This window comes from Culex pipiens, chromosome 3 (genome assembly GCF_016801865.2).
Source record: "Culex pipiens pallens isolate TS chromosome 3, TS_CPP_V2, whole genome shotgun sequence".
Classification (NCBI taxonomy): Eukaryota; Metazoa; Arthropoda; class Insecta; order Diptera; family Culicidae; genus Culex; species Culex pipiens.
In genome coordinates, this window is record NC_068939.1 from 2,803,313 (window position 1) to 2,830,765 (window position 27,453).

The 27,453-nt window shown below is 38.7% G+C and overlaps 1 protein-coding gene across 10 annotated transcripts in view; it reads right to left on the reverse strand.

Moving 5' to 3' along the window:
• The window catches only part of LOC120422995 (uncharacterized), a 111,465-nt gene that overhangs the window by 24,738 nt on the left and 59,274 nt on the right, over positions 1-27,453 (reverse strand). For 8 of the 10 annotated variants that reach the window (XM_039586609.2, XM_039586608.2, XM_039586607.2 and 5 more), the window contains 5 exons: positions 23,912-24,242; positions 19,927-20,614; positions 18,970-19,850; positions 18,144-18,909; positions 17,913-18,077 (listed from right to left, as the gene is read on the reverse strand). In XM_039586609.2, the coding sequence (XP_039442543.1) occupies positions 17,913-18,077; positions 18,144-18,909; positions 18,970-19,850; positions 19,927-20,614; positions 23,912-24,242 (2,831 nt within the window). Of the gene's footprint in view, positions 1-17,912; positions 18,078-18,143; positions 18,910-18,969; positions 19,851-19,926; positions 20,615-23,911; positions 24,243-24,419; positions 24,765-27,453 lie in introns of those variants that run through there. The other 2 variants (XM_039586612.2, XM_039586611.2) reach the window with 2 other exon arrangements.

The window sequence follows — 27,453 nt, forward strand, 5'->3', positions numbered from 1 at the left end:
TTTGTTTATTAATATTAATTACACTTTTTCGTGTTTTAACGTAAAATTGACTGCTGAATCCATTATTTGTTTTTTTGAAAAATAAAATTAAGCTATTTTTTTGCAGCCGTTTTACATTTCAGAAAGGTTAAACATAAATTTTAAAACAGCTCAGTTGTTTTTTTAAACTTCATCATCCCGGTACGAGAATCGAACTCACGACCTCTGGATTGGAAACCCAGCACGCCGCTAGTCGAAACCATCCCCTACCGGTCAGTATTCCCAGTGAGCATATTTACTCTTTTAAGGGATCTGATTTTGCCGAGCCAGACAGGAATCGAACCGATCACCTTCTGCTTACAAGGCGAAACCCGTAACCTCACGGCCACGGAAGCTCGGCTGTTCTTTAAAATTACCAACTCGCCGAACCTTAACAAGGTGATTGCAGGTGTGCTTCACTCTTTTAGTTTTTTTGCTCTTTGTGAAAAATTAACCTTGACCAATTCGAGGAAGCGTAATCGGTTCGGTTTACAGTCACGCTAGAATTGCTTGAAAACAGCTGCCCAAACAAAGTCAAACTTTTTAGAATGTATTGTGCTGACTTGTGGTGGAAAAGCAGAAATGTTGATAAGCTTTTCTATGTCAATTAGTTTTCATGAATATTGTGCAAATTAGAGGTCAATGGCATCTTTGCGATTTCGCCTTATGGAGATTGTCGTCTGTACGACAAGTTACGCGCCAACAAACAACTTCGAGTAGACAAACGAAGAAACTAGACGACATTGAGCATCTATAACAAGGCAAAACTTGGCTCGTCGCGACTCTTTGTATAGAATTATTTTGCCATTATGGACCCTTTGCTAGCTTTATAGAGTGGAACTAATTCCGGTTTGTTTGTTTTCGTCAACGAGCGAGGACGGACTGCTGCTGGAAGGTTGGGAGGTTTGAGACAGAAACAAAGATCGCTAGCACAGGCCGTACAAGTGTCAGCGGATGTTCTTCTTCAATAGGAAATTTGAACCGACAGCTGTCTGCTGGAAAAGATGCAGGTACCGTGGCAGCCCAACCAGCTGCACATTTCTTGTGCCTATTTGCAACGTGCAGATGGAAGCCATCAGGTTTATTGTTGCTGATCGTTGGCATTTGCGGTTTTCTGCCTGCCACTTGCAGATACCTCTCTTTTGAGTGGTTCTGCTGAATAGATGGGCTTCAGGTGGAAAATGATGTAAAATTTGCATCTCTGATTGTATCGGCGAAGGAATGTCTGAGATTTGTCGAATTTAGGTCGCGGGTGCTGATTTGAATAGAATGGATGAAAATCAACGTAAAGAGCCATTTACCCATTGTTTGCAGATTTATCCAGTATGACGACCGCTGATGGAATTTCGATGGAGGTCTCACAATCTTTCATATTGATCAAACAATCCCGGCGAGCTCCGGTCTGGCAATCTTCACTTCTTTTTTGCTTCTGCTACTGCTTCAACACTCTTTCTTCCTTTCTACGTTTTTGCACAAGCCACTTGAGGCACTGTAGATTCCTGTAATTCTTCACCAAGGCACTAAACAATTTCCATGCTCACTTCACAAAGCCGCACAGCACTGCTCAGATCAATCTTCTAGCCAGGCGATTTCACTTCCGTTCGCCGTTTCGACGAGGCTCCAAAGAATTAAGCCTAGCTCTGCTCTAACATATGCTCATACAAACAGCCACACTCACACAACATAACTGAACTTGTGCGATTAATTATAGGCGAACACTTGTGGGGCAACTTGCCAACCAGTCAGCAGGTCTCGGGCGCAATCATTTGAGTAGCGGTTGTTTTTGGTTTTGCGCGCGAGTGTCACCGTCGTTGTCGTACAACAGCTGATTGGTGGTGGCCGAGGGTCACGATCATCGCGGCACCGAACAACACACCCTGCTACGAAGAACGATCATTTCCTTCCCCCGGGAAGGGAGGTTGGATAATCCGAGAAGAAGCGACGAACCGAATTCTTCACGAGAAGATCTTCAGCGGACGAACGAACGATCGGACGGACGGACGAGAGGTGGTGTTCACGGTGGGAAGTACAAAAGAGAACTGAAGCACGCGAAGGCTCGAACCGAAAGCCACACCGTTCGTTTGGTTGGATCGTTTGTTGTTGGTGGCGCTGATGGGCTGCATGCACTCGGCGTAGGTATGAGGCGTTCGGCTATCCGCTATATGAGTCATAAGCTGAAGCGAGCTGGTGTTTTTGGTACGGTAAGTCGGGGTTAAATGAGAGCATAGTTTTGGTAGTTTTTTTTTGCCAAAATGTCTACAATTTTAGATTAGTGATTAGGCGTGATTTCACGAACCGCATAATCCGTAAAATTTGGTAAATGACGCGAAATGTATTTCTGCATTGATTTTTTGATTCAAACACTCCCCAAGAATTTTAACAGGCATTTTGGAAGCATTTGTAGAAAAATGTGGCAAATAATTTTGAAAAAAATGTGAAAGAACGAAATTTTAACTTCCGTGACAGGAAACGCAAAACACTTTGAGCTATTTAATTTTTGAATCGCTGTGAAATTTATTGAAATAGCAATGGACAAATTTTAACAAAAAATGTGAGTTAAAAAAATTTATATAAATGTAATTTTTAATAGAATTACTAATGTTTGCATGAAAAAACGTATTTATTTTGCTTATACAATTTTGATAAACTTCAATTATTTTTTTACTTTTAGTTTTAGTGAATATGTTGTTAAGGATGTGCTTCGTTTTAATGATATTTTAGCAAATTCAATTTCGAAAATTTTAATAAAATTTGGAAAACTGAATCGTTATTTCCGCTGATGACAATTCTGCTGATTTTTTTGCAATTAATATTCTGTATCTACTACTACTGCCAACTTTTTTATTTACTTTTCTGTACATAAATAAAAAAAACTAAAAAAACACTTTTTTGCCGAGATTTTTGGCAGATTTAAGAGTACCGTAAAAATGTCGTGAAACTGTAATGTTTTGTAATTGGCATGGCGCGATTTTTTTTACCGTGAAAAATCACTAGCCCTTGTCACTTAACGAGTATACAAGTTATTTTTTTTGTAGAATCAAAAATAAGATGAAAATTTAATATATTCTGTATTATTTTCTAGATTAACCAAGTCAAAGAGAAAAAAGAGCTAGTAAAATTTTAATGTAAATAGAAGTCCAATCAACTAAAATCAATTCTAAATGCGTATAAAATTATATTTAGCATGTTTGAGATCGATCAAAACTATTTTGAATTTTTGTGAAATTCCGTTGTGCAGTACCATCAAGACTTCGATATTATGAAAACTAATGATTGCAAAACTACTAGGCAGGTGTGTAAATGTATTTTAACTTTTTTTTTCATTCAAGTGTTAATACCATGGCTTGTAATTTCAATTTTTATATTTTTTTGTGTTTTTCCCCTCCCCTCGACTTTGGCCAGAGTCGAGGGACATAAACTTCAAAATATATTTGCAACGGCCTAATTTGAAACAAAAAAAAAACGTCAGTTAGATTTTGAGTTAAAATCATGAGTATTTATTTCTGAAAATATTTTTTTTAAAGAGCTGAGAAATTTCACAATAAATTTATCTGAGAAACATTGGAATGGATTATTCGTGAAATTTTGAATTCTTTTCAATTTATTTTAATCTAGCTTTTAATATTAAGACTAACACTTGAAAATAGCACAATATTTAAGATTAAGGGTGCACAGCTTTCAAGGAAGTTGTTGTCTTCTTATTCTAAAATTGACAAACTTACGGACCCAATCCTGACTGAATCTGATTGTAGAAATAGTCAAACTTTGTTGTAAATAATTCTGAATGCAGTACTTTAGGGGATAATAAAAGAATGTTTCGCAAGTTTCTGTAGTTTTGAAGATACTAAAATGTGTGTATCAGAAATCATGATGCAAAAGCTTTGGTTGATGCGTACCGTTAAGTCGTTTAGAATGTTAGTATTGATACAAAAATTGGGAAAGTGGGGGAGAGTTACATACAGTTTAGCTGACCAATTTTTATTATTTCATTGAGCTTTTAGAATTTTTTTTTAGGTAGTTGAGATCATTTCAAATCTAATTGTTGATTTGTTTTGCATCACAATGTCAAATGTTGTATGTATGTAAAAAGCTAGATCTACATAAAAACTTTCCATCTTAGAATTATAGTAATGTCGAATGTTATCAAAAAACAAAAAAAAAAATCAAATTTGAATGAAAAAAGTGGCATGTTGCACTTCACAGAAAAAAGGTTTAATTTTGGAAGGTTAAGATTTTGGTTGGTTGAATATAACCTCTTTTTTGTGTAATATAAAATTTTATATAAAAAAAACCGGGACCCATGGTGTATGTGGTCATGTGAAAGGTAATTCAATTAAGAAATTTTGGAGAAAGGCACCATTTATTTCAGGAAATTGGGCATATCTCTGTTTATATTAAACCAAAACTGATACTTTTTTATGGAACTTGTTCAGAAAACTGTTTTCTACAATGTGATTGATTTTAAAATGTTTTAAAATGTAATGGTGTAATGTGGCAGAAGATTGAAAAAATAATTTTCGGAACCTATTGAGTAATAAACAGCATATTAAATAAATAATCTATATTTTGCATTGTCTAATGCTCTAATTTGTATCCGAGCAATGTGTTGCTGTAATCTCATGACAAATTGTACAAAGAAAAGATTTACTTTCGGTCGTATCGGGGTTTCTAGCTTGGATTTTGGGGTAATTTCAAAGAAAGCTAGAAATCTGGTAAGTTTGGTTCGATTTTTTTTTATTCGTGCTAAAAATATTGGTCAAATATAGTTGGTTTGAGTCCCCAAGGCATATTGATAAAAAAATTGAGTGATATCAACATGAATGCATCGATTTTCTGTTATTTTTTTAAAACAAATATCCCATAAAATCGAAAAATAATCTTAAAAAAAGACGAAATATTTCGGTATACCCCGGAAAATGTCGGGAATGTCGGCACCTTCTTTCACGGTGCCAAATATCAGACATACCGAATTTTTTTATTTTTCAGGTCTCGAAAAAACACACAGAAAAAAAAATCATGGTGCATCTGGGAAGGGGTACATTTTTTATGTCAGAAAAAAGGTGTAATTTTACCTCTATTCTGGTGTAGTCAGTCAAAAATGAGGTAAAATAAAAGAGGTAATATTCAAACTTCCAAAATTACATTATATTTTACTGTGTACACCGTGTATTTAAATACGAATGAGCAAATTTTTATTTCTGTTGTGTTTTTTTTTCTATTTTGCATCATTAGTTCGTTTTTTACTGTTAAAGTTAAGATACTTTTAAGAAGCGAATGGAGAGTTTCCTATAAATTTGCTTCAAGTTACAGTTTTTGCGATAAAAACAATCAGGAAAAATTCGGTTTCTGAATGCCATAAAAAAAAACAATTTCGTAATAAAAATAACCCTTCTATTCATACCTGAATGACTTACATAAAAAGAAAGAAATTTATTGTAAGACATTATTGAAAAATTACAAAGAATTAAAATTTAATAAAATATTTTCTGTTGATTTCAATCTAATGTTTTTCAATGTTTGAACATAAAGCAATTCTATCATCAGATATACCTTTTTTCTGAACCAATTGAATTTATATAGTCATGCAAATATTGAAAGTTCAAGAAATAAAGTTTGTCTACTTTTTAGCATGTATGCTGTAAAATTAAATAATTATCTTTCCACAGAGCACCATTATTTGCCAAAAAAAATATCCCAACCTGTTCCACCATCCCCTACGCCCAGGTACCACCACGAGCATTTGTTGTTGTTGGCAACGAGCCACGAGCCGGCAACGATACAGAAGAAGCAATCGCGATGTTCGGGGAAGGATGGCTGCGGGGGTGAACCGGTACCACACGAAGGATTTGGACCGGGGGGTGGCTGGTGGATGGATTGGCTTCGTCTGAATGACTGCCATGGCTTGGTCAAATCCGCTCAAAACAAAAACACGAACAACACGAAGAGTAACGATCACATTGAACTCGAACCTCGGTCGGTTTGTCGGGGGCATGTTGCAAGTGAGTTACGAGAAGGTGTGTGAGGGGGTTTGAAGAACGCGTCGATAGCTTTGAGGTGTTTCAACTAGATTAAAGAGGGGGGTTGGGTTTAGGGGTGCAATTGTTGCAAGAATGTTGAAAAAGTTGATGCTACTGTTTGGTGTGGAAATTTCAGGTCTTCGGTGTTGATGACGAAAAAATGCTTGATTTCGTGGGAAACAAACGTCCATTCCCGGACCATAAAAGGAACCATTCAGGCGTACACAAAACAAAACAAACGAAATGGAAGAAAAAATGTATAATTAACCCCGAGTGTGCAGGCAGCATAAAGCTCGAAAGAAGAAACGACAGAAGGCACGTCTGATCCATTGGTCCGGAACCAAAAATCGAGTGTTAAATACACACAACAGAAAAAACCGGTATGATTCTACAATCTTACTGAAAGCAAGCAGCGCTTTTCAATCTGTTAATTAGTATGCCCACCTGTCATGATTGTTCTACCTCCAGTCGGAGTGAAGGTGTCACTTTCTTTGCTAGAGTCCGGCAATGCGTGCTTAAAAAATCTATTTGTTATTCCTCGTTCTTTACGATGGACGGGATTGGCCTTGAAGATATTCATGAGACTGATTTTATTATGTCGTGACACTGATGTCGTGCTGGATTTCGGTATAAATACCTCAAACTAAAATCAATAAACGCTCCTTGAAGTGAGGGGTGAGAGAGTCGAGCACACCGGGCCAAAGGAGGAAACCTGATTACGGTGCGTTTTTACTCAATTACACCAATTTTATCAGCGTTATTTTCTTTCCCCTAATAACTAAGTCACGGCCACGAAATTCGACGATCTGGCTTACTTTCCGTAATGCGACCCATCGTTCCTTCATTTTATAGCCGCAGTCAAAATTTTACGCCTGGCCGGCTGAGTGCATTTGAAACTTTGGAAAATTCTCAGGAAATTGGTTCGTCCGTGTCCGTGTGCAGCTTGAGAAGGTTGGATGAGTCATTTTATTTTGCTTTGAAGAGTCATTTTTAAACGCTGACCGGAAGTGCTCGTTGGAGCGTGAAGTCCATCCCATCGCCAATTATGCAGGATTTGGCCGGTTTGGATTATACAAGTGAAAGGAGTGTTCCTATCACAAGGGTGGTCTTTTGTACAATTATACAGTGAGTCAAATATTTGTCCGTACCCCCCCATACGGAAAATGTTTGTGATATAAAAGTACATAAAATTCGACTAAAGTGCCATGTCTTATACATCAATCGACGCGGCAGAATGTCCTCTGTAAGACACTGTCATTAGATTTGCAAAAAACTTTTTCTTAAAAAATACAAAAATAGTTTACTGAAAAAAGTTTAAAAAAGAGATTCAATAATTGTCCGTACCCCTAGTAAAAGTGCAAAATCTGATCGATTTAAGTGAATTTATTTATGAAATGTTGTTTCTGTGTCAAATACTAGTACCTCTAGCCAGTTTGTGACAACTTTGAACTTCTGATAACTTTGTTTATTGAGTTTATATTAAAAAATGGTTTAAATTTAGTTTTTTTTAAGTAAAACTTATCAAAACATAAGTTTATAAACAACTATTTTTATGAAATTGCTATTTTATCTTGTAAGAGTCTCTATTGAACAAGTTTCAACAATGTTTGTTCAAAATATACATTGTTTTCATCTTTTTATTGACATTTTTCGACCAAAAATACTGTTTCGGAACAATACCGTTAAACAATCCGGATTGTCCCGGAATCGGTATAACCCCTCGGGGGAAATTTTTGTGGTAGTCAGATAGAGGACTAAAAAACCCACCTCTTGCAATTTGAAGCATCCAATTTCGTCCACTACAGCCCGATTACGAGTCCCTAGTCTGAAATTTGAAATTTTCACTTTCCGTGCTGAGAATTTCTGTACCGTCCTGGGTCAGAATGTTTTGCTTGGGAAATTTGAAAATTTCAAATTACAGACTAGGGACTCGCAATCGGGCTGTAGTGGATGAAATTGGATGCTTCAAATTGCAAGAGGTGGGGTTTTTTGTCCTCTATCTGACCACCACAAAATTCCCCCCCGAGGGGTTAAACCGGTTCCGGATTGTTTAACGGTATTGTTCCGAAACAGTATTTTTGGTCGAAAAACGTCAATAAAAAAGATGGACAAATATTTGACTCACTGTAGTTTTAAATTTTTTGGGTTTTTGAGTGGCACAGACTTTTTTAAGGGGACAAGGGAAACTCTCCACGGTAACTCCAGGTAGATTTGATGTCAGATGTCACTCCAGCGAGAACTGTCAAAATTGCATCAGCTTTCCAGACTCAAAAACTTACGGTATGCGAGATTTTCAAAAAAAAAAAAAAAAACAAAAAGTATTGCGATTTAAATTTTGAATATTTTTTTGAATTTTCCCCATTTAAAAAATATTTTGATGTTGTTCGTACCTTGGTATAAACCAAAACAAAACTATCTAACAAAATTCACATAAAATTTCAAGCTTTAAGAGCGAGTTTTTCACCGATGTGAAACAGGTCGTATCGAGGTGCTCCGATTTGGATGAAACTTTCAGCGTTTGTTTGTCTATGCATGAGATGAAATCATGCCAAATATGAACCCTCTACGACAAAGGGAAGTGGGATAAAACGGGCATTGAAGTTTGAGGTCCAAACACACATGAAAAATCTTAAAATTGCTCGCATTTCCGTAAAACTTCATCAATTCCAACTCTCTTAGATACATTCGAAAGGTCTTTTGAAGCCCTTCAAAATGTGCTATAGACATCCAGGATTGGTTCGACTTTTTCTCATAGCTTTTGCAAATTACTGTTTAAAATTGATTTTTTTAAAACCTTAATAACTTTTGGCAACAGCCTCCAACACCCATACTCCCATAGGTCAAAAGTTAAGGAATTTCATGGACTATAAGCCTACGGTATTAACTTTTTGGCCAATCGCAGTTTTTCTCATAGTTTTTCGATTTTTCTAGAACAAACATTTTACAACGTTAGTTTTTGCCCTGTAGGCCAAGAAGACGGCACTTTTTGGTCTCAATTTTGTCATATTCGGAATCCTCGGTCAATTTCACGTAAGTTAGAAGTATTGGAGTTGTAATTTTGATTTAAAAAATAATTAAATAAAACATTTTTGAAAAAAGAAATAGATCTTATTTACCCTATGATCAATACGTCAAATGCTGTATCAAGTAGGCGAAAACTTGTTTACCCCTAATCCGACAAAATTCTAAATAATATTTTAATTAATTCTAAATGCCATTTTTTCCAATCAAATTCAAAATTCCAACACCTCAATCTAATGTAAAATTTTCTGAGGATTCCGAATATGTCAAAATTGAGACCAAAAAGTGCCGCTATGGAGGCCTACAGAGCAAAAACTAACGTTGTAAAATGTTTGTTCTAGAAAAATCGAAAAACTATGAGAAAAACTGCGATTGGCCAAAAAGTTAATACCGTAGGCTTATAGTCCATGAAATTCCCTAACTTTTGACCTATGGGAGTATGGGTGTTGGAGGCTGTTGCCAAAAGTTATTAAGGTTTTAAAAAAATCAATTTTTAACAGTAATTTGCAAAAGCTATGAGAAAAAGTCAAACCAATCCTGGATGTCTACAGCACATTTTGAAGGGCTTCTAAAGACCTTTCGAATGCATCTAAGAGAGTTGGAATTGATGAAGTTTTACGGAAATGCGAGCAATTTTAAAAAATTTCATGTGTTTTGGACCTCAAACTTCAATGCCCGTTTTATCCCACTTCCCTTTGTCGTAGAGGGCTCATATTTGGCATGAGTTCATCTCATGCATAGACAAACAAACGCTGAAAGTTTCATCCAAATCGGAGCAACTCGATACGACCTCTAGAACAAACCGAGCAGAATCTACAAATACTGCCTCTTAAATTACTTTTCCAGAAATCCACACAAAAGAGAGTATGTGAAAAAAATGTTAGTATTTGTTTAAACTAAATTGGATTGATTCTCCATAAAAATTTAGAAAAACAAATATAACACCATCCTAACATTTGATGGCTCGTTTTGTTCCTCGCGCCGAAGCCCTACAGCAGTTTTTCTCACACGAGTCTTAATTGGCTTACACCAGCGACCGACGACCTTCGCGCTCCCGCTAATCCCGGCTTAATCTAATACTGGACAATTAACGGGAGAGGGTCGCGACTGTTTTGCCTTCCTTTTATTTTTCACCTGTGCCGACGCAAAACTGAATTAAGTCCCGCATGTCGTCGGCTTGACCCAGTTTCCCGCACACGTCACGGGAAAATCCCGCGCATCCCAGACCCAGACACGAGCACAATTAGCGGTGAGAAAGTTCAACTTGGCTGAACTGCAAAGCTTAGCTCGACATGTCTGTCTAGTGTGCGAACCCCTTTCAACAACATGAACCGAACATAAACCGGGCCCGATATGCATGCTTGGTCTGTTTTGTCTAAGGCCCGTTTTTCCGACCTGCAGTCAGGTTTGTGACTTGGTTTGTGTGAGAAAATTTTCGGGTTATGTGTGCCGTGCAATTCTTTTGTTTTTGTGCTTCGATTTGGTGTGGTGTTATTATTGTATGCCTCCCCCTCTCGGCGTCTGGCAGCCTTTGTAACCCATTTTTATGCATTTAAATAATAATAGCAGTTTGTGGGTTGTAAAAAGAGTACTTTTTTTCTCTTTTATGTGGCTCTAAGCCATCGTTGAGCAAAAGATAGCCTACAAAGCATTTACCCGCACATTTTTGGATTACTTTCAAGTAGGGTTGGCGGTGTTTTAACCGGCGTGGCCTAACCCACTGTTGAAACTGTGGAAAATCGGAGGCGGAATAAGCACAGTAATTGTGGCTCAAGTTGGACCGAGTTTTGGCTGCCTTCGTTGGGGCTAAATTGTTGGGATAGGTTTTTCAACTGCAATGTTTTCGTAGAATAACTTCGAAACGGTTTGATTGGGGAAGGTCAGCCTTGATTGCTGTGGCAGAATTGATGATTGGTCGTGGGCTGCAACTTTGTAGAACCGTTACGGAAAATAAATATAGCTTTTCTTGACATCAACCGTCATATTGCAAGATATTGATTTTCAAACTAAGCAAAAGGGAGGAATTCAAAAACTTACAAGCAACCTTCTTCAATCCTTCCCTTATCTGATCTTAAAGTACACCAAAAATTAATATTATCTTAAAAAGCTAAAAATATTTGGAAAAAGAAATATTTTCAAAAGAAAACATGGTTCTGCTGTCTCTCAAGTTTTGCTTAACCGTCTACTGGCCAAATTTTTTTTTCGAACTTTTTTATTTTTCCCGTGTTTCGGAGGTCATTTTGAGCAACTTTTGTTCAATGAAAGACTTTACTTCTCTTGTTTTATGTTTTTCTTGCTTTATGTTTTTTTTGCATTTATCTTGTTTAGTTTTTCTTTGTTTTTGGTAATATCATGGCATTTTGCCTTTCTTATTCTTGCATGTTTTCAAAGTCACTATTTCAATTTTATTTATTTTTGCTTGTTTTCCACATTTCTGATCTAGAATGGCACCATTATTATTTAAATTGTAAAAAATGCGTAAAGGCATAGTCTGGAACACTAGAAAAATTACTGCATACTGCTTTTTTACTTAAAATATAGGAAAAGTTTGTTAAAAAACACAGCAAAAGTTTTAGGGTACAAATGACATTTTAAAAAACATTGGCAAAGTCACATAAAACAAGTCAAACATCCAACCCTAAAATTTTGAGAGTTCTTCTATCCAATGCTTTTTAAAGATAAAAAAATTGGTTGAAAAATAGATTTTTAAAAAATCGAAGCCCGTCTAAAGGCGGGATTGGGTTGTAGAGGGTTAAATGTGTCAATTTTTAAAAGTTTTTTTTTATTATCAACGTTTTTTACTAACATAACTGAAATTTGAATGAAAAAAATTCTTCTTCTGTTAAATCAAATTAGTTTGGCTTTCGAATTGTATCTTACAAAAATTCATTCTGCGTTTAGATTAAGGGTTATTTGAAGTCAAAGACATATTTTTTGTTTTTGTCTTAGATTTTCAAACGCATTTTTAGGACTTAAACACTAATGATAAATTTTATATTTAAAAAAACATGGAAAGCAGACAAAAAATCAAAATGTTTTTCCCTAAATCGACCGGGACCGTGGTGTAGGGGTAAGCGTGGTTGCCTCTCACCCAGTCGGCTTGGGTTCGATCCCAGACGGTCCCGGTGGCGTTTTTCGAGACGAGATTTGTTTGACCACGCCTTCCGTCGGACGGGGAAGTAAATGTTGGCCCCGAACTAACCAAAGGGTTAGGTCGATAGCTCAGTCCAGGTGTAGGAGTGCTGTAGAGCGAATAATTTGATTTGATATTTCTTAAATTCTACATGGCTGCTAAAATAGCGGAGATGAAATATTGAAAAATGCATTTGTTAATTTTTAAGTCTATCAAACATTCAAATTTGACTAAAATGGGGTCGTCGAATTTGAATTTGACGTTAATACTAAGAAACTAATAAAAAAAACCTTACTAAATCATCTTTAGGTGGTTGGTGCCTTCTTCACACTTTTATAGAAGTCGGACATTGTACAGTAGTTGTCCGGTAACTGGGCGTTGTTTAACTGGGCTGCTTTTTAACTGGGCGCTCGATAACCGGGCCGTAGCCCAGTTAAAAATCAGACAAACTTCAAAAAACCAAAACAAACCAAAATGACCGAGGAGTTAATGGATGCAAAAATCATATTCAATAAATAAAAATACTTTTTTCAAACTTTTGATCAATTTCAAGATACAATTAAAGAAATATGAAAAGTAAGCATTGTAAATAAATTTGAGTAACTTTTATTTTTATATTTCATCTGGAAAATATTATGCATCGGTGGTCCCCTCGTTATTTTTTTTCAGCCCAGTTAACGAGCAACATTCGGTGCCTGGGCTACGTTCTCAGCCCAGTTACCGAACAACTACTGTATTTCCACGAATGCCCTGGACACTATTTGCCGTGGTTATAGCCCCACAACTCGCTTAGATTAAAAAATGAAATTTTCAGATTATTTTTTTTCGGATAATCGAACTTTGACTTTGAACTTTGAACAACGACCAACAAAATTTCTGCGAAGGCTCAACTCGAGGGGAAGCATGAAGTTTGGGGTCCCCAAAAACACGTGCAGTTTGAATTTTTCAAAAATATTTAGACAGGGCCGAATGGTTTTTTTTCCCAAAGATTGTATGGAGAATTAGGGCGGTTCATCGCTCTTGAATACATTCAAAAAATGGCATGCAATATGTGGGAGTAGCGAACAACACCAATTCTCCAAACAAACTTTGGAGAAAAACCATTCGGCTCTGCCTAAATATTTTTGAAAAAAATCAAAGTGCACGTGTTCATGCTTCCCCTCGAGTTGAGCCTGTGCAGTCGTTTTTGTCTGGACTGTTATGTTTTGGAAGCATAAAATAGTTTGATGTCACTAAATTTAATGATGACCCTTAGAACTTATATAATTTCACAAATTTAGTAAACTTGAATGGATAAATTTCCTATTTAAAGTTATAAATAACCTCAAATCTAAAATTTTACACACCAAAATATGAAAAAAGGCTACCTAAATTTAAAATTATCTTCACATCACCGAGTGAACTGTGTGAATCAGTTTTAGACCAATACAACTTATATTCATTATTTTGTGTTGCTGAGTTAAAAAATAAATAAATGAACTATTGCCACCAATGAAAAAAATGTAAAATTACCGAGTTATTTTTCAAAATATTAGAAAAATACTGTCAAAATAATTCAGCACCTCCATCAACCCAAGGTTACTGTAAGACAGGTTGGGCTGTGTTAGCAAGGCTGTATTGGTGCGAACACGCAGAAAAAAATAAAATGACAGTTTTCGCATGAAAATTCAATTTTCGAAATTTTTTATCTCCGTGCACAGTTGCCGACGAACCCAGTGACGTCACAAAGTTTGTTTTTCTTTAAAGTTCAGTGGCAGACGGGCGATAATGGGTTGGTTTTGAGGAATCTTTAACGATATCCTGTCCCATCATGACTAAAATAGTCAATAATCGTAATTTAAGGTAATTTCAAAATGATAATCTTATCAGAGCATGTTTTAATTCAATCCTTCCTCCAAATCCAGCGTATCCCACTCATCGTTGCCGGCTGTTCCTGACCGTCGTCTCCGACTCGGCCCGAACCAATCTACGGGACATATTCCGCGACAACAACGGGGACCACTTAGGGTGCAAAGTGCGCGAATGCACCTAATACGTAACGCGGCAGGACTCAGCACGGCGTGCACCTTATTGACGAGTTCCGGAACCTGTGCCAATAGAATAGCAATTTTGAGCGGACGGCGTTTGATGGAGTGACCGGATTTCGTCTGGCACAATGGGCTACTCGTGTTGTTAGGGAATTGAGGAAGTTGCTGGAACCGCAGCAGGAGGAGGATGTTTGCGGCGGAAGTGGTTACGTGCCGGAGACGGTGTTTGTGATGGGTCAACAAGGACCGGCCGAGGTTGGGTTCGCGTGGGAGGACGTGGAGGAGATGGTGACCATTAAGCAGGAGGTGGTTGGCAGCAATGATGAGGATGAGGTTGAAGAAGGCATGAAGGAGGTGGTTGGAAACGATGATGATAGTGCTCCGCGACGGAAAGAACCCGAGTCAACTGGGAGGTGGATCCGCTTACGCTGGCCAAAGCAATTCCGGTGCGGTGGAATGCAAAGCAGGAAAGTCACTGGCAGTCGTACCAGGAAGAACGTACTTGGACTCAACTGGCCGCAGAAACGGAACTGGTGCAGCTTGAACGATATGTTCCACCGAAAACGCTGGTGTTCTGAAGCGTCGGACGTTCAACTCTACCAGCCACTGGAAGTGCTTTAAAAACAATCACAACGCCCGGCGGAGGCTTCTCCAAACCGGAAAAATCAAACCGAACCACCAATGTCTGCAAGACCTGTTCTTCCTACTTCTGGAGAAAATGTGGACCAAAAATGCCCGACCAGCCTAGCCCAGGCAACCGGTTCCAATCCGTATCAGCCCCGAAGAAGTGGACCCACTTCCCGCCAACAATCGCATGCAGCTCACCCAACTGATCTACGACCGGGAAGTCATCTAGAACCGGTCTCATCCGGACCACCCCGTTCTGCGGGACGAAGCGTTCGATGAGGCGACCGGAAAGTATGGGCCTGATGTTCGGATATCGCAATCTTGCAGTCGATGCGTCTGTTACCGATGACGCCGGCCGATTGGAAAGTGCAGCAACGAGCAAGCCATTGCGGAGGAACATGAGGCGTGCCTGTTGCGCGTCTGCGATAGTCTGACCTTCGGAGCGAGCGTGCAGTAGCCAGTCGAGCTCCAAAAGTCGGACTACATTTGTGTGGGTGACCTCACCGAGTGCACCAAGTACCTGACCGTGAAGGCCGAACCGGTGCGCGTGCCGGCCATAATTCCGGCGATGTCAAGCTGCAGTTTTCCTTTTGGCCAAGTACAAATAGGAGGTGAGCGATCGAGTCATCTAGTGCGTCCCTTCGATTCTGAGCACCAAAATCAAGAAGTTCAAGAAGGAGGAAGTGCTGGTTGATTTAAAGATCAAGTGCGAGAAGCCTCCACTCTGCAGTTCGTCATTCTTGGCAAGAAGGAAACCCCCGAAGATCAACTGCGTGACAAGATCCTCAAGTTGAGCGACAAAGTGGCCATCAAAATCACCAACATAAGGAGGCTGTAGATCTAGGTCGTGCCCAAAGATTACATCGAGGATGCCAAGGCCGGGGCGTGATTTCATTCATCACGAGCATGTCCATCTGTTCCGCATAGCCGAATCCAGCAGGACGAATCGAAAAAATGCATCTACACCAAATCCGTCTCGCTCGATGCTCGATCCCGACTCGGGGCTTTGCTATCAAGCTATTAAGTGCTGTCCCGATTCGCCCCAAACGACCTATTCCTCAATTCAAACAAGTTTTGTTTACTATGTTTGACTGTCGTATGTCTTTAAATTTGATAAAACTAATTAAACTAATAAACATTCCAAATCTCTGCGAAAGAAGTTGTACTCTCAGTGCAGTCAAAATTAAATCAATTTGTATACATTTTTGTAATAAAAAAATCCTCATTTTATATTTTCAACAGCTGCATTTACCTGCTTTTTATTCTTTTAACCCAGTTTATCGCGAAAATCACCGTATAATTTAAAATTATTCAAATTTTCATTCAATTCCGTATACTATCCATAAGGAACGAGAACGTTGTGACGTCATCACTTGAAGCATCTCAAATGTTGACACTTTTTTGCTTACTAATACTAAACCAACACGTTTTCAGCCCAACCTATCTTACAGTAATCTTGCCATCAACCTACTGTTAAGTGAAGGAACCAGGGGGGTGACATCTATATCTCACTACAGGCAGCTCACCCGTAGCCAACACAGGGGGGTGACATCTATATCTCACTACAGGCAGCTCACCCGTATCCAACACAAGCTGTCAACTTCGGCACCAGAACAAAAGGGAGCTGATAATTACGGCACCAGCACAAAAGAACAGCTGTTCGTTACGGAACCAAAACAAAGCTACTGCGCACTGTAAAAAAAAGTACAAAAACTGCAGGCATAAAATGAAAATAAAGTAATTATTTTTTTTATGTAAAATTGTACCGCAATGTACTTTTAAAAGTTAGTTTATGTTTTGAGGTGATTTTTATTAATTTATTTGCAAAATAAACTACTAAAGTTGGGATATTAAGCACACATCGGGCCGATTACCTCATTTAAAGTTGTACTTTTATTACATAAAACGTTTAACTTAACTACTGTGTCATTTGACTTATACTACAGTAATTCTTATAACAAAAATTGAATTATTATTAAAAAAATATTTTAGTTTTCACTGTGCACAGTTTGCGCGCGTTATCAATCTCAATCACCCAAGATGGCGGCCTTTAGCATCCCCCTGGAAGGAACCAACACCTGCAGTGTAATTTTATGCAATTTTCCAAAATTGTGTTAAACCGTTTATCTGAAGCACTTCGCATGTAACGATTTTTTTTTCATTAATTATTAGATAAAAATCTCAGCCTCCTCGCGCATCGCGCGCTCGCGTCCATCTCATGTAAGCCATTTTGGCGATAATGAGGAAACCACCAATTTCCCAATCAAAGATTTTGTGGCACAACCACCACCGCAACGCGACACCGCCACACTACCCTACTGATGGCACTCGATCGATCGATCGCGATTCGATGGAGGCACGACTCTCTCGTTTTGGGGGGCAGTCTGGTTAATTAATGCCGTTTCGATTGCTTTTTTTTGAGTGGAGAGCACTTCTCCGTGTTCAACAGGAAAGAGCAACAGCAGGTGTGGAAGCTTGAGAAATAAGGTGGTTGGTTTGCATGCGGATTGACGGAATGGGTCGTCGTCGTGAGTTATGAATGTGCGAATGTGCGCGATAATGATGATTATGATGCGCAACAATTAATGTGATCGGGGCGTTCAGTGCTTTTTGGCGATTGGCGTAACAATATAAGTGGCAGTAACAAGTGGTTTCCTGTGTTGTAGGTAAACACAGGTGGTTTGGTTTGGAATCACGGGTCCACGATAGCAAATTTGATGAATTAGTGATTTAACATAATTTACGACAATTTTATAAACATGTGATGATCGTAAATTCATAAGTTGATCAACTGCTCGTCATTGGCTGGAACAAGTCACGTGTTCAAGATCTATGAGATCTTAACCACTAAATCCACTTTCATTGTAGTTTTGGTTTGTTTTAGAAACCGGAAATACATTTGTTAAGATGTAGTAGCACTTTCAATTCAAAGCAAATTTCCCCTTAAAAATCAACGATCATTCAAACGATCGCGATCTTCAACGGCGCTCTGCGCTCCACCTATGTTCGACTAGCCAAACGATGGCACAAAAACTTGCACGCAACAAAACCTGAAAAGCCGTTACTCACGTTATGCTCTCGCGACTCGTGTTGTTGTTGCTGTTCCGCTGAGATCGGAGCAGCTTGCTCCATTCGTGCATCAGCTGGCCCTTGTTCTCCAGCTCCGACCACAGCTGCAGCTCGTCCATTGAGTGCAGACCGGACGCACTTCCGCTGGCGTTCGAACGGGGCGGTCTAAAAATTAGAGATTCAATGCTTGAGTTTAAGCTATGTTTGAAGTTATGTTGCGAGGAACTTTACCCGTTGATCGAGTCCATGCTGCTGTTAAAGTCCAGCATGTAATCGTCCGATGTTATGGAGTCACACGGTGAGAGTGTGTCCAGCGATTCAGCGCGGGACAGTCGGGTGCGGTTCTTGCGGATTGGAGCGGGCGATTCGTACACGTCGGACATGATCTTTCTGGGTTTTGGCACCGGAGCTCCACTTCTTGAGGCGGCTCTGTTGATGTTGTTGTTCGCGGCCGAAATGGAATCCTTGAGCGTCGGAGTGTCCTCGTTGAGATTGAGATGGATCGAGGCCAAATCGATCATGCTGCTATCGTTGTGAGCCGGCTCGTCGAACAGCAGCGCCGGTTGATCGGCAATCTCGTCGTCGATCAAAAAGTCCCGCCCGTTGTCCGACAGGGATAGCGAGTTGGACGCATGCGTTGGAGTTCCCGGCGTAACTGGACTGGTCAGTTCCTCCAGTTCCGGGGAAATTTCGTCAATGTCTTTTTCCTTCTCCTTTTCGACCTTCGTTTCGGCCGCCTTTTTGCGATTTTTGCGCGCATCGTCCGACTCGGTGCAGCTGCTGACCAGACTGTCCGTCGGGGACGTTTCATCGTCCAGCAATATGGCGTCGCCAACGGCCGCGGCCATTTCGGCAAATTTGGTTTCCTCCGTGCGGAACATGTTGTCCGGTTCGTCCGACATCGTATTGAGATCCTGTTCCGTGAAGCTGTTTTGTGCCTCGGAAATGCTGTCCAGGTTGGTGGACATGTCCATCGGGACGACGGCCGACAGTGAGGCTGAAAAATTGAACAAAATTATTCGAGAATGACTACACAAACTTCATGCGAAATACTCACACAGCAGCGATGGATTCCCTGCCGTAACCGTAATCGAGCTGATGTCCTCCTCCTCTCGCAGCGCCTTCCGGTTGTTGGCAGCGGCGGCCGCAGCCCGCCGAATCAGGTTGTCCTCGTCGCTGCTGCTTAAGCTCAAGCTGCTGCACTCTTTGGGGGCCATCGTTTCACCAGCGTTGCACCACGAAGCCCGCGAGCTTCCTGGCGACGAAGTCTTGCTGCAGTGCGATTCGCCCAAATCCTTAATCAACGCCCCCTTCAAGCTTTTCTCCGACGAGTTGTTATCTCGCATGAGTTTTTCCTCTTCGAGACTTTCAACATCGGAGGAAGTGATCGAGTCCTTACGTTCCAGCCCATATTCACCGTCCAGCATCTGTTCGGACTCGTAGCGATTGTCGTTGATATCGATGTCGTCACTCAGCTGCCGGGGAAGTTCCGACGAGCGCACGAGACCACTCAATGGTACCGGCTGCAGCTGTTGACCATTACTGCCAAAAGCACTCGGCAGCTTTGGCAACGAAAGCGCCTCGATCGGTTCAGCCGTGAGCGTTTCCAAATCACGAACTTCAAACTTGTGGCGACCACTCAGAACCATCTCCAAATTGCGCAAACGCTGCCTCGGCATGCGAATATTCGGCGAACTGTCCACAGTGTCATCGTCATCCAGCTGACGATCACCCGAACGATCACGCTGCTGGAGTGTTCCCTTGCGGCTTATGTTGACGGCTTGCTTGGCACCCTTCGAGTCCATGGCATAGTGAGAAGGAGCCGGCACCGTAGTCGATGGCAAGCTAATCGGAACCGGATATTGCGGCTTTGGAAGGCTCGAGCTGTGCAGCGTGAACTTGGCGGCCACCGTCGACGCTTCCTGAGTCGACTTCGTTCTGAAAAAGCAAAGAAACAAAAAGTAAATGGCTTAGTGTCAAGGTTGAACGCTGCCTAACGACTTCGATTACTCACAGTGAATTAGCTGCGACATGTTTCTGCTGGTGACCACCAAACGAGACTGACTGCCGTTGCCCGTTGGCGTTATTTACGCTTGACTGTGGTCGGTGCTCGTCGACACTTCCGTTGCCAAACTGTGCGGACGCCGACGCCGACGACGACGAAGGTGGATTATGCTGGGTATTTTTATGCTCTGCTTGATCGCATTTCGCCATCACTTGTTGCGTGCCCTTTGCCGTAGTCGTCGTTGAAGATGATGATGTTGGTTCTGATGGAGTTATTTTTGGCGCGCTGCCGTTGGCCGCCGACGATTGATGATATTTGGGTTGTGGCTTGGGGAGTGCACCGTAGTGGCGGTCCTGTGATGATGGCGCTTGCTGGTGCACCGGGGTGAATGTTGTGCGTGCCGAGGCCGCCGCGGAAGCACTCTTCGAGCGACGCTTGTCCGTTATGTACACGTTGTTGTTGTTAGTGGTGTGGATATTGTTATTGTTGTTGTAGTTATTATTATTGTTGGAATGCTGTTTGTCACAGTCGGCAATGGTTTTGGGCTGGAGACCCACCGACGCTGGCCGGACCACGTTGGTCGACCGGAAGCCAAATCGATTGTTACGGTACGGAGCACCGTGCGAGTCCTTCTTCGGCGGCTGCAGACGTGGAGTTGACCGGCCCGTCGCTGATGATTTGTCGTCGGAAGCCAGACCTGCCGAAAATAAAATAAAAATGAAGAGTGGGGGAACGAGACGGTCACTTAATTTTAGCACTTGCGTAGAACATGGATTTACGTACGACTAGCTATAAATACCGAATGGTTGAACGAGCAACCAAACATTGCGACAAGAAAAGCATTTGAAAACATATTTGGCCAACGGAGATCATACCCGCATACGCGGGTAAAACAACGCAAAAATATGAACCACTCTGAAGTAAGGTTAACCCAAGTTTCGGCAGATGCAGGTCACTACCACTTGAAGTGTTAGTAGTGGATTGCTTGTAAGTATTTTCTCATGTCAGTGGTTCTCAAAAAAAAAAAAAATGTCGAGCCGACAAAAGGTGAAAAGATAATATATTTAAAGAAAATGAGATAAAAATCGACAAATAACGTCGATCATCAAATAGGGTCCTAAAGCCCTGTGTCAATTTTTATGTACAACGTTAAAAACACACCTAAAAATCATTTCTGATCTTTTATTTTTATTTTAATGCAAAACAAAATATATTGAACAAACAAAATATTTCGATGCTTTATCCCTGTGACAATATTATCAGCAATTCAAGTTTAATTTTAGGAGCCAATTGACACCAATCAAACAATATAACATCGAATTTACTACAATTCCAGAGTTGATAACAGAAATTCGACGATTATATTCAATGAACTCGTCGCCATCGTGCTAACTTGTCGTACGTGCATTTTGGGCCAAATTGAGTTAAGAACGCCATTTTGTGCAGCTCACAATGCCTCACCTTTTGACCTTCACAGATCCCCAAAATTCGATTTCAATCCTGAGATATTCAACAAAAACCGAAAAAACTCCGTGCATTTTTGTCACTTTACATATGAAAGTAGTTTCAATCTTGTCGTGCTATCTTGTCACTCCATGAAAATTGATGTAAGTGCGACAAAAGGCCAAAGGGATTTCAGGCCAGGAAAGTCAGGATGCGTTTGTCGCACGTACAAGCTAGACTACCGTAAACATTTGTAATTATAACTCGGGACTCCAGCAACCAACTTCAACCAAACTTTGGGACAATGCACAGAATGGTGAGCCAAACAAAACGTGTTTGTTATTGTTTACATTGCGTGCTTTCGTTTTTGAATATTCAAGGTCAAACATTAAAACGCGTTTTTCTCGGAACGTCAAAATGGCGGGTGCGACAAGATAGCACGACGACGTCGAACTGATATTTAATTGCACATTGCATCTTGTGGAATAATTTAAAGTTAAATATATAACAAAAATGAGTTCCTTTAAAAACATGAAGCATCAATCGTGTTGCATAAAAATTTGATTGAATTTGGAATATTTAAACTTTGATGGACTAATATTATTGAAAAAGAGGCATTTCATTTACTTAGATTTTATACTATCATGATTTATTTTACTGTGTGACCTTTGATAACCTTTCTTAAACAATATTATTGACCGACCAGTCGAAGATCCAATAACATTTTAAATTTCTAAATCAGACAAAAAATCTTATGTTTTTCAATAATTCCCAATATTAAAATAGCTAGAGAAATGCTTCAACATATTGACATTTCTTTGTTTTTTTATATGTTTGAAACTTTTCGAGAGAAGTTATTTTGTTGGCTGGTCATATAAATTCGGCATGTGAATATTCTTGAGAAGGGATTTTTCTGATTGATTTGGTGTCTTGTACAATGTTGTAGGTTATGATTGAGTTACTTCAGAAAGAAAATACATACAACGTATTGCAAAATCAAATTCTTAAATTTTAACATTAAAAATAGGTCCCTTAGTTTCCGAGTTGTAGTGAGTTGAAAAAGGAGGGCTTATTAGATAACACTGAGAAAAACTTTTTTTTTCAAAATTTAAACTTTCAGAGGCTGTGTCTCAGCAACCACCAGTTCGATGAACAAAGTCAATAAAAAAATCTCAGATTTTCGACAAATTTCGGCAAAAATGTTTTTTGGGGATTTAACCAAACTTGAAAACAGAGTTCATTATCAAAAAATATGTCAAGTAATTTTCGATTGCACACCTAGTTTCGAGTAGGAATCTCGCAATCGAGAACGCCTAGGCAATGCTGTAGAGCGAATAATTTGTTTTTTTTTGACTTTTCGATTGCAATTTTGATTTTGCTTCTAAAGTTTTTTAATCCTTAAACATATCAAATATAAAAATATCGGAATTTTACTTTTAGTAATGAAAAAAAAAAAACGAAGTTGACTTAATAGCTGTCGGCCACCATTGCTAGTACCAACCACTAGTGTCTTCCTTTTATCTACAAGGACTTAGTAATGAAAAGTCAAATAAAAAAATCGTTTTTTTCGGTAAATCTATTTTTTTCTGAAATATTACAAATTCCTACTAAAAATGTCGTAAATATTTGCGATATTTCAGACAACTTTCCAAACCAATTTTGTCAAATCGATTGAATTTATATTTATTACTTTTGGAAGCATTAAAAAATGAATTAAGATGCAAAAAATCAATGCAATTTAAAAACAAAAAATTAACAATTCATTGGGACCTGCTCATGTTTGAACCACTGCAATTTTGTTTGTGTTGTGTTATTGCTACCGTAAACTGGGGTCAATCGGGACACATGGGGAGAATTGAGACAGCCGTTTTAATCAAGTTGGAGCACAATATTTTGATTTTTCTGGTTGGTTTCGGTTAGAACAGACTCAGACCAACAAAATGTGTACATCCATTTCCAAATTTAAAAGCTTTATGTGCTCTAAATACTGCTGTCCCTATTCAGACTGTAGTCCCGACCCGCCCCAGATTACGGTAAGGTATAACTTGTGAGTCAAAATGTATTTCAAAACAAACAATTGATCTCAGAAACGAATTTACAAAATTTAAGCTTCGACGAACTGCTCAAAATAACTGCTAAAACTACTCGAATCTCAAAAATACAACCACTGTTTTTTCAAAACTTAACTGCATCAATGACTCAAAATACAGAAAAGAATCAAAAATTTCAAATCGTATAAAAATTCCTTAGATTATTAATAATTATGCGTTTAATTTGTTTGTCATTTAAACTATGATAATTTTCCTTGTAATTTATTATGCAATTATTTGATTTTTTACATGATAATGAAGCAATTTTTACTGATATCTCAAAACAGGAGAAATTAGAAATCAAGAGTTTTTTTAAAGGACCTATAAGCCATTGTTTTTCATTTGTTTATAGAACTCTAGAATTGGAAAGGACTTGCTTAAAGCGGCAAAGTTGCTGGCTGAGAACCCCTGCCATATGACCATATCAAAATAAAACAATCTCTCTTTCAAGTCGTACTCACCCATATTGCCGTTCTTATCACTAAAAATGCCATCCACTCCGGGATTGGAGATCACTGTTGCGTTGTCCCTTTCCGTCGCTTTTTCCTTCTCCAAGTCACCGCCACCGCCGTACAGGAGGTTCCCGTTTGTTCCGGCGGTGGCCTTCTTCGTGGTGCCGGTTCCCGAACCTGGTCCTGTGCCATCTCCACCTTGCGTGGTCGAAGTGCCCTTCGAGGACGCATGGTGTATTTTGTGTTTGTGCATAAATCCAAAGGACATGGCCGTGCCCTTGGTCTCCAGGCCAGCCGCTGCTGCTGCCTTTTTGGATGATTTCTTACTTTCCGATTGACCCTGGGAAGATAGAGAAGGAAACGCAACTTCGTTAGAATACTAATGGCTACTGATCGACTAGAGTTGGTGGAGACCGAGCTCTGGTCACTCAACTGTACGAGTGACGCATGGTTGTTTTGATAAACTTTTTTGTTTTCTCTCGACAGAAATAGGAGAGGATCTGCGTCTGCTACTCACACAGTGAACACACTCGAACATGACGATGACGGAGACGTAATAGTAGTATAACAAAACAAAACAAAAAAGAACGTAAAAAATATCGTGTCCAAAATCAATTTACCATTCGGCTTTGGCTTTGGCAAACTGCAGAAATCAGAAAAAATAACAAAAAAAAGCGAAAACGTTTTTCTTCGTCCCGAAAATAACACCGCTGGTGACCTTTCACCTTGTTTTAGTGCAGTAAAATTGGTTCGCGGGAGAAAGTTGGAAGTAAAAAGAACCGTTGTCGTTCAATCCGGCTGAACGATCGATAAAAAATAAAACACTGACTCTCTGCTATGCGCCAAAACGCGATACTGATGTTTCTTCGTGATGGGTTAGGCCACAATTACTGGCCGTCGGCAGCCTATCAAGCCTCGGTGGTTTGGTAGAATAGTTGTGGTGAACAATAGATACAACTCTTCGGAGAGGCAGAGAATGCTTGGTACTGCGGATATTCACTGCTAAATTGAGTGATTTTGAGAGAAATATTGTGTTTTGCAATTACAATCATCCCACAAATCCCATAAAATCTTTCTAGTATAATTTGTTTACATTTTAGAGGGTAATTTTCTAATGTATGGAAAGGTGTATTTATTTTTTTCATCAATTTGGTCTTTTTTTTTATTCATGATAAGGCCAAAGCAAATTACATGTCAAATGGAAATATATGCTTGAGAGTTTTTTATGGCCTGGATCTAACAAACCAAAAATCAATTGTTGAAAATGCAACATAAATTTCAACATTATAAAACAGTCTCTAAAAAAGTATGTGCAAAAAATATGTTCAATACAATATTTCTTATTGACTTTAAATAAAAAATCCTTTAATTTCTTTTTGATCGTTTAATCATGCTAAAAATGAAAAAAAATGTATTTTTTAAGAAGGTTTAAACAAAGTGACTAAAAAACTCTTGACTCTTACCTTGAAAAATTACACAAATCTGGCAGCAAAGTGTGGCGAACTTTATAGAAAAAGCCTTAATAGATTTTTATTTTTTATAATTTGAGTAAAACTAAAAGCATATTTAAAATTGTCCATTTAAAAATGCTATACAAAAATACTCTTCATAGACTATTTTGTGGCCATTCGGTGTCCTAAATAAAGTCTGATCAACTTTATGTCGCATAACGTCACACAAAACTTCTCCTATTATAATTATTTGACAAAAATGACAACTTTTCAAGCCTAACTTTACAACGTCATGTTTTTTGAAAAAATTAACGGAAAATTCAAAATTGACACTCTGTTAAAAAAATCTTTTCCTGCCATTACATTAAAACTAAATGGTCAAGGAACCATCCAAAAACCATGTGGACACTTTTTTTTTGAAATCTCAAACCCCCTTCCCATCGTGGACAATTTCCATACAAATAAAACCTTTTTTATGGAGAGTGGTCAATCGCCAACAACCCCACCCCCTCCCACGAAAGTGTCCACGTGGTTTATGGATGGTCCCCACACAGCAAAAAATCCGATGATAAAATCGCATGCAAAAGCATGCACATTACCTTCGTCAAAATAAATACTGCATGTACAATTTTTGCAAACACAAAAAAATTACGACCGACAGGATTCAAACCCAGCACCAAGCGCTGGCGCCTTAGCCCACTTGGCCATCAGACCGATGAAAAGCAGAGCAATTCTCTGAGATTTCGGTCATTCGATTTTTTCTGTATTTTTTTAAATCGGCTGAAACTTTTTTGGTGTCTTCGGTATGCCCAAAGAAGCCATTTTGCATCATTAGTTTTCCATACAAATTTGGCAGCTGTTTATACAAAAATGATATGTGAAATTACAACAATCTGTATCTTTTGAAGGAATTTTGTGTCTTCGGCAAAGTTGTAGGTATGGATATGGACTACACTGAAAAAAAAATGATACACGGTAAAAAAAATTTTGATAATTTTTAATTTCACTTTTTGTCACTAAAACTTGATTTGCAAAAAAAAACTATATTTATTTTTTTTTATTTTTTATATGTTTTAGAGGACATCAAATGCCAACTTTTCAGAAATTTCCAGGATGGGCAAAAAATCTTTGACCGAGTTATGATTTTTTGAATCAATACAATTTTTTTCAAAAAATCGAAATATTGGTCGCAAAAGTTTTTCAATTTCATTTTTCGATGTAAAATTGAATTTGCAATCAAAAAGTACTGTAGTGAAATTTTGATAAAGTGCACCGTTTTCAAGTTAAAGCCATTTTTATGCAACTTTTTCAAAATAGTCGCAGTTATTTTTTTTAAATAGTGCCCATGTTTGCCCACTTATAAAAAAAATATTTATGAAAAGCTGAGAAAATTCTCTATATTTTGTTTTTTTCGGACTTTGTTGATACGACTCTTAGTTGCTGAGATATTGCTATGTAAAGGTTTAAAAACAAGAAAATTGATGTTTTCTAAGTCTCACGCAAACAATCCACCATTTTCTAATTTCGATATCTCAGCAACTAATGGTCCGATTCACAATATTAAAATATGAAACATTCTTAAAATTTTCCGATCTCTTCGAAAACAATATTTTCAAAATAAAGATAAATAAAGACCAACATTTCAAAAGGGCGTAATATTGAATGTTTGGATTTTTTTCGAAAATGATGCCCTCTAAAACATATCAAAAAAAAATTAAAATAGTGTTTTTTGCAAATCAAGTTTTAGTGACAAAAAGTGAAATTAAAAATCACCAATTTTTTTTTACCGTGTATCATATTTTTTTCAGTGTAGTCCATATCCATACCTACAACATCGCCGAAGACACCCAATTGATCAAAACGCCAACGCTATATTAAGCGAGGACACAAACATTGAACTGAAAAATCCTTTTTTAAAATGTGTGTGTTTTTTTTTAATTGCAAAATAAGTTGTATGTAACGTTACAAAACTATATTTTTCCAGCACTACCGTATTAACCCAACTTGGCAGATCACCGTTTTCGAGTAAAAGTGATTGAAAGGTAAGAGCTTAACACAAATTTCAGTTTAGAAAATAATTTCATCCCTGTTAATGTAATT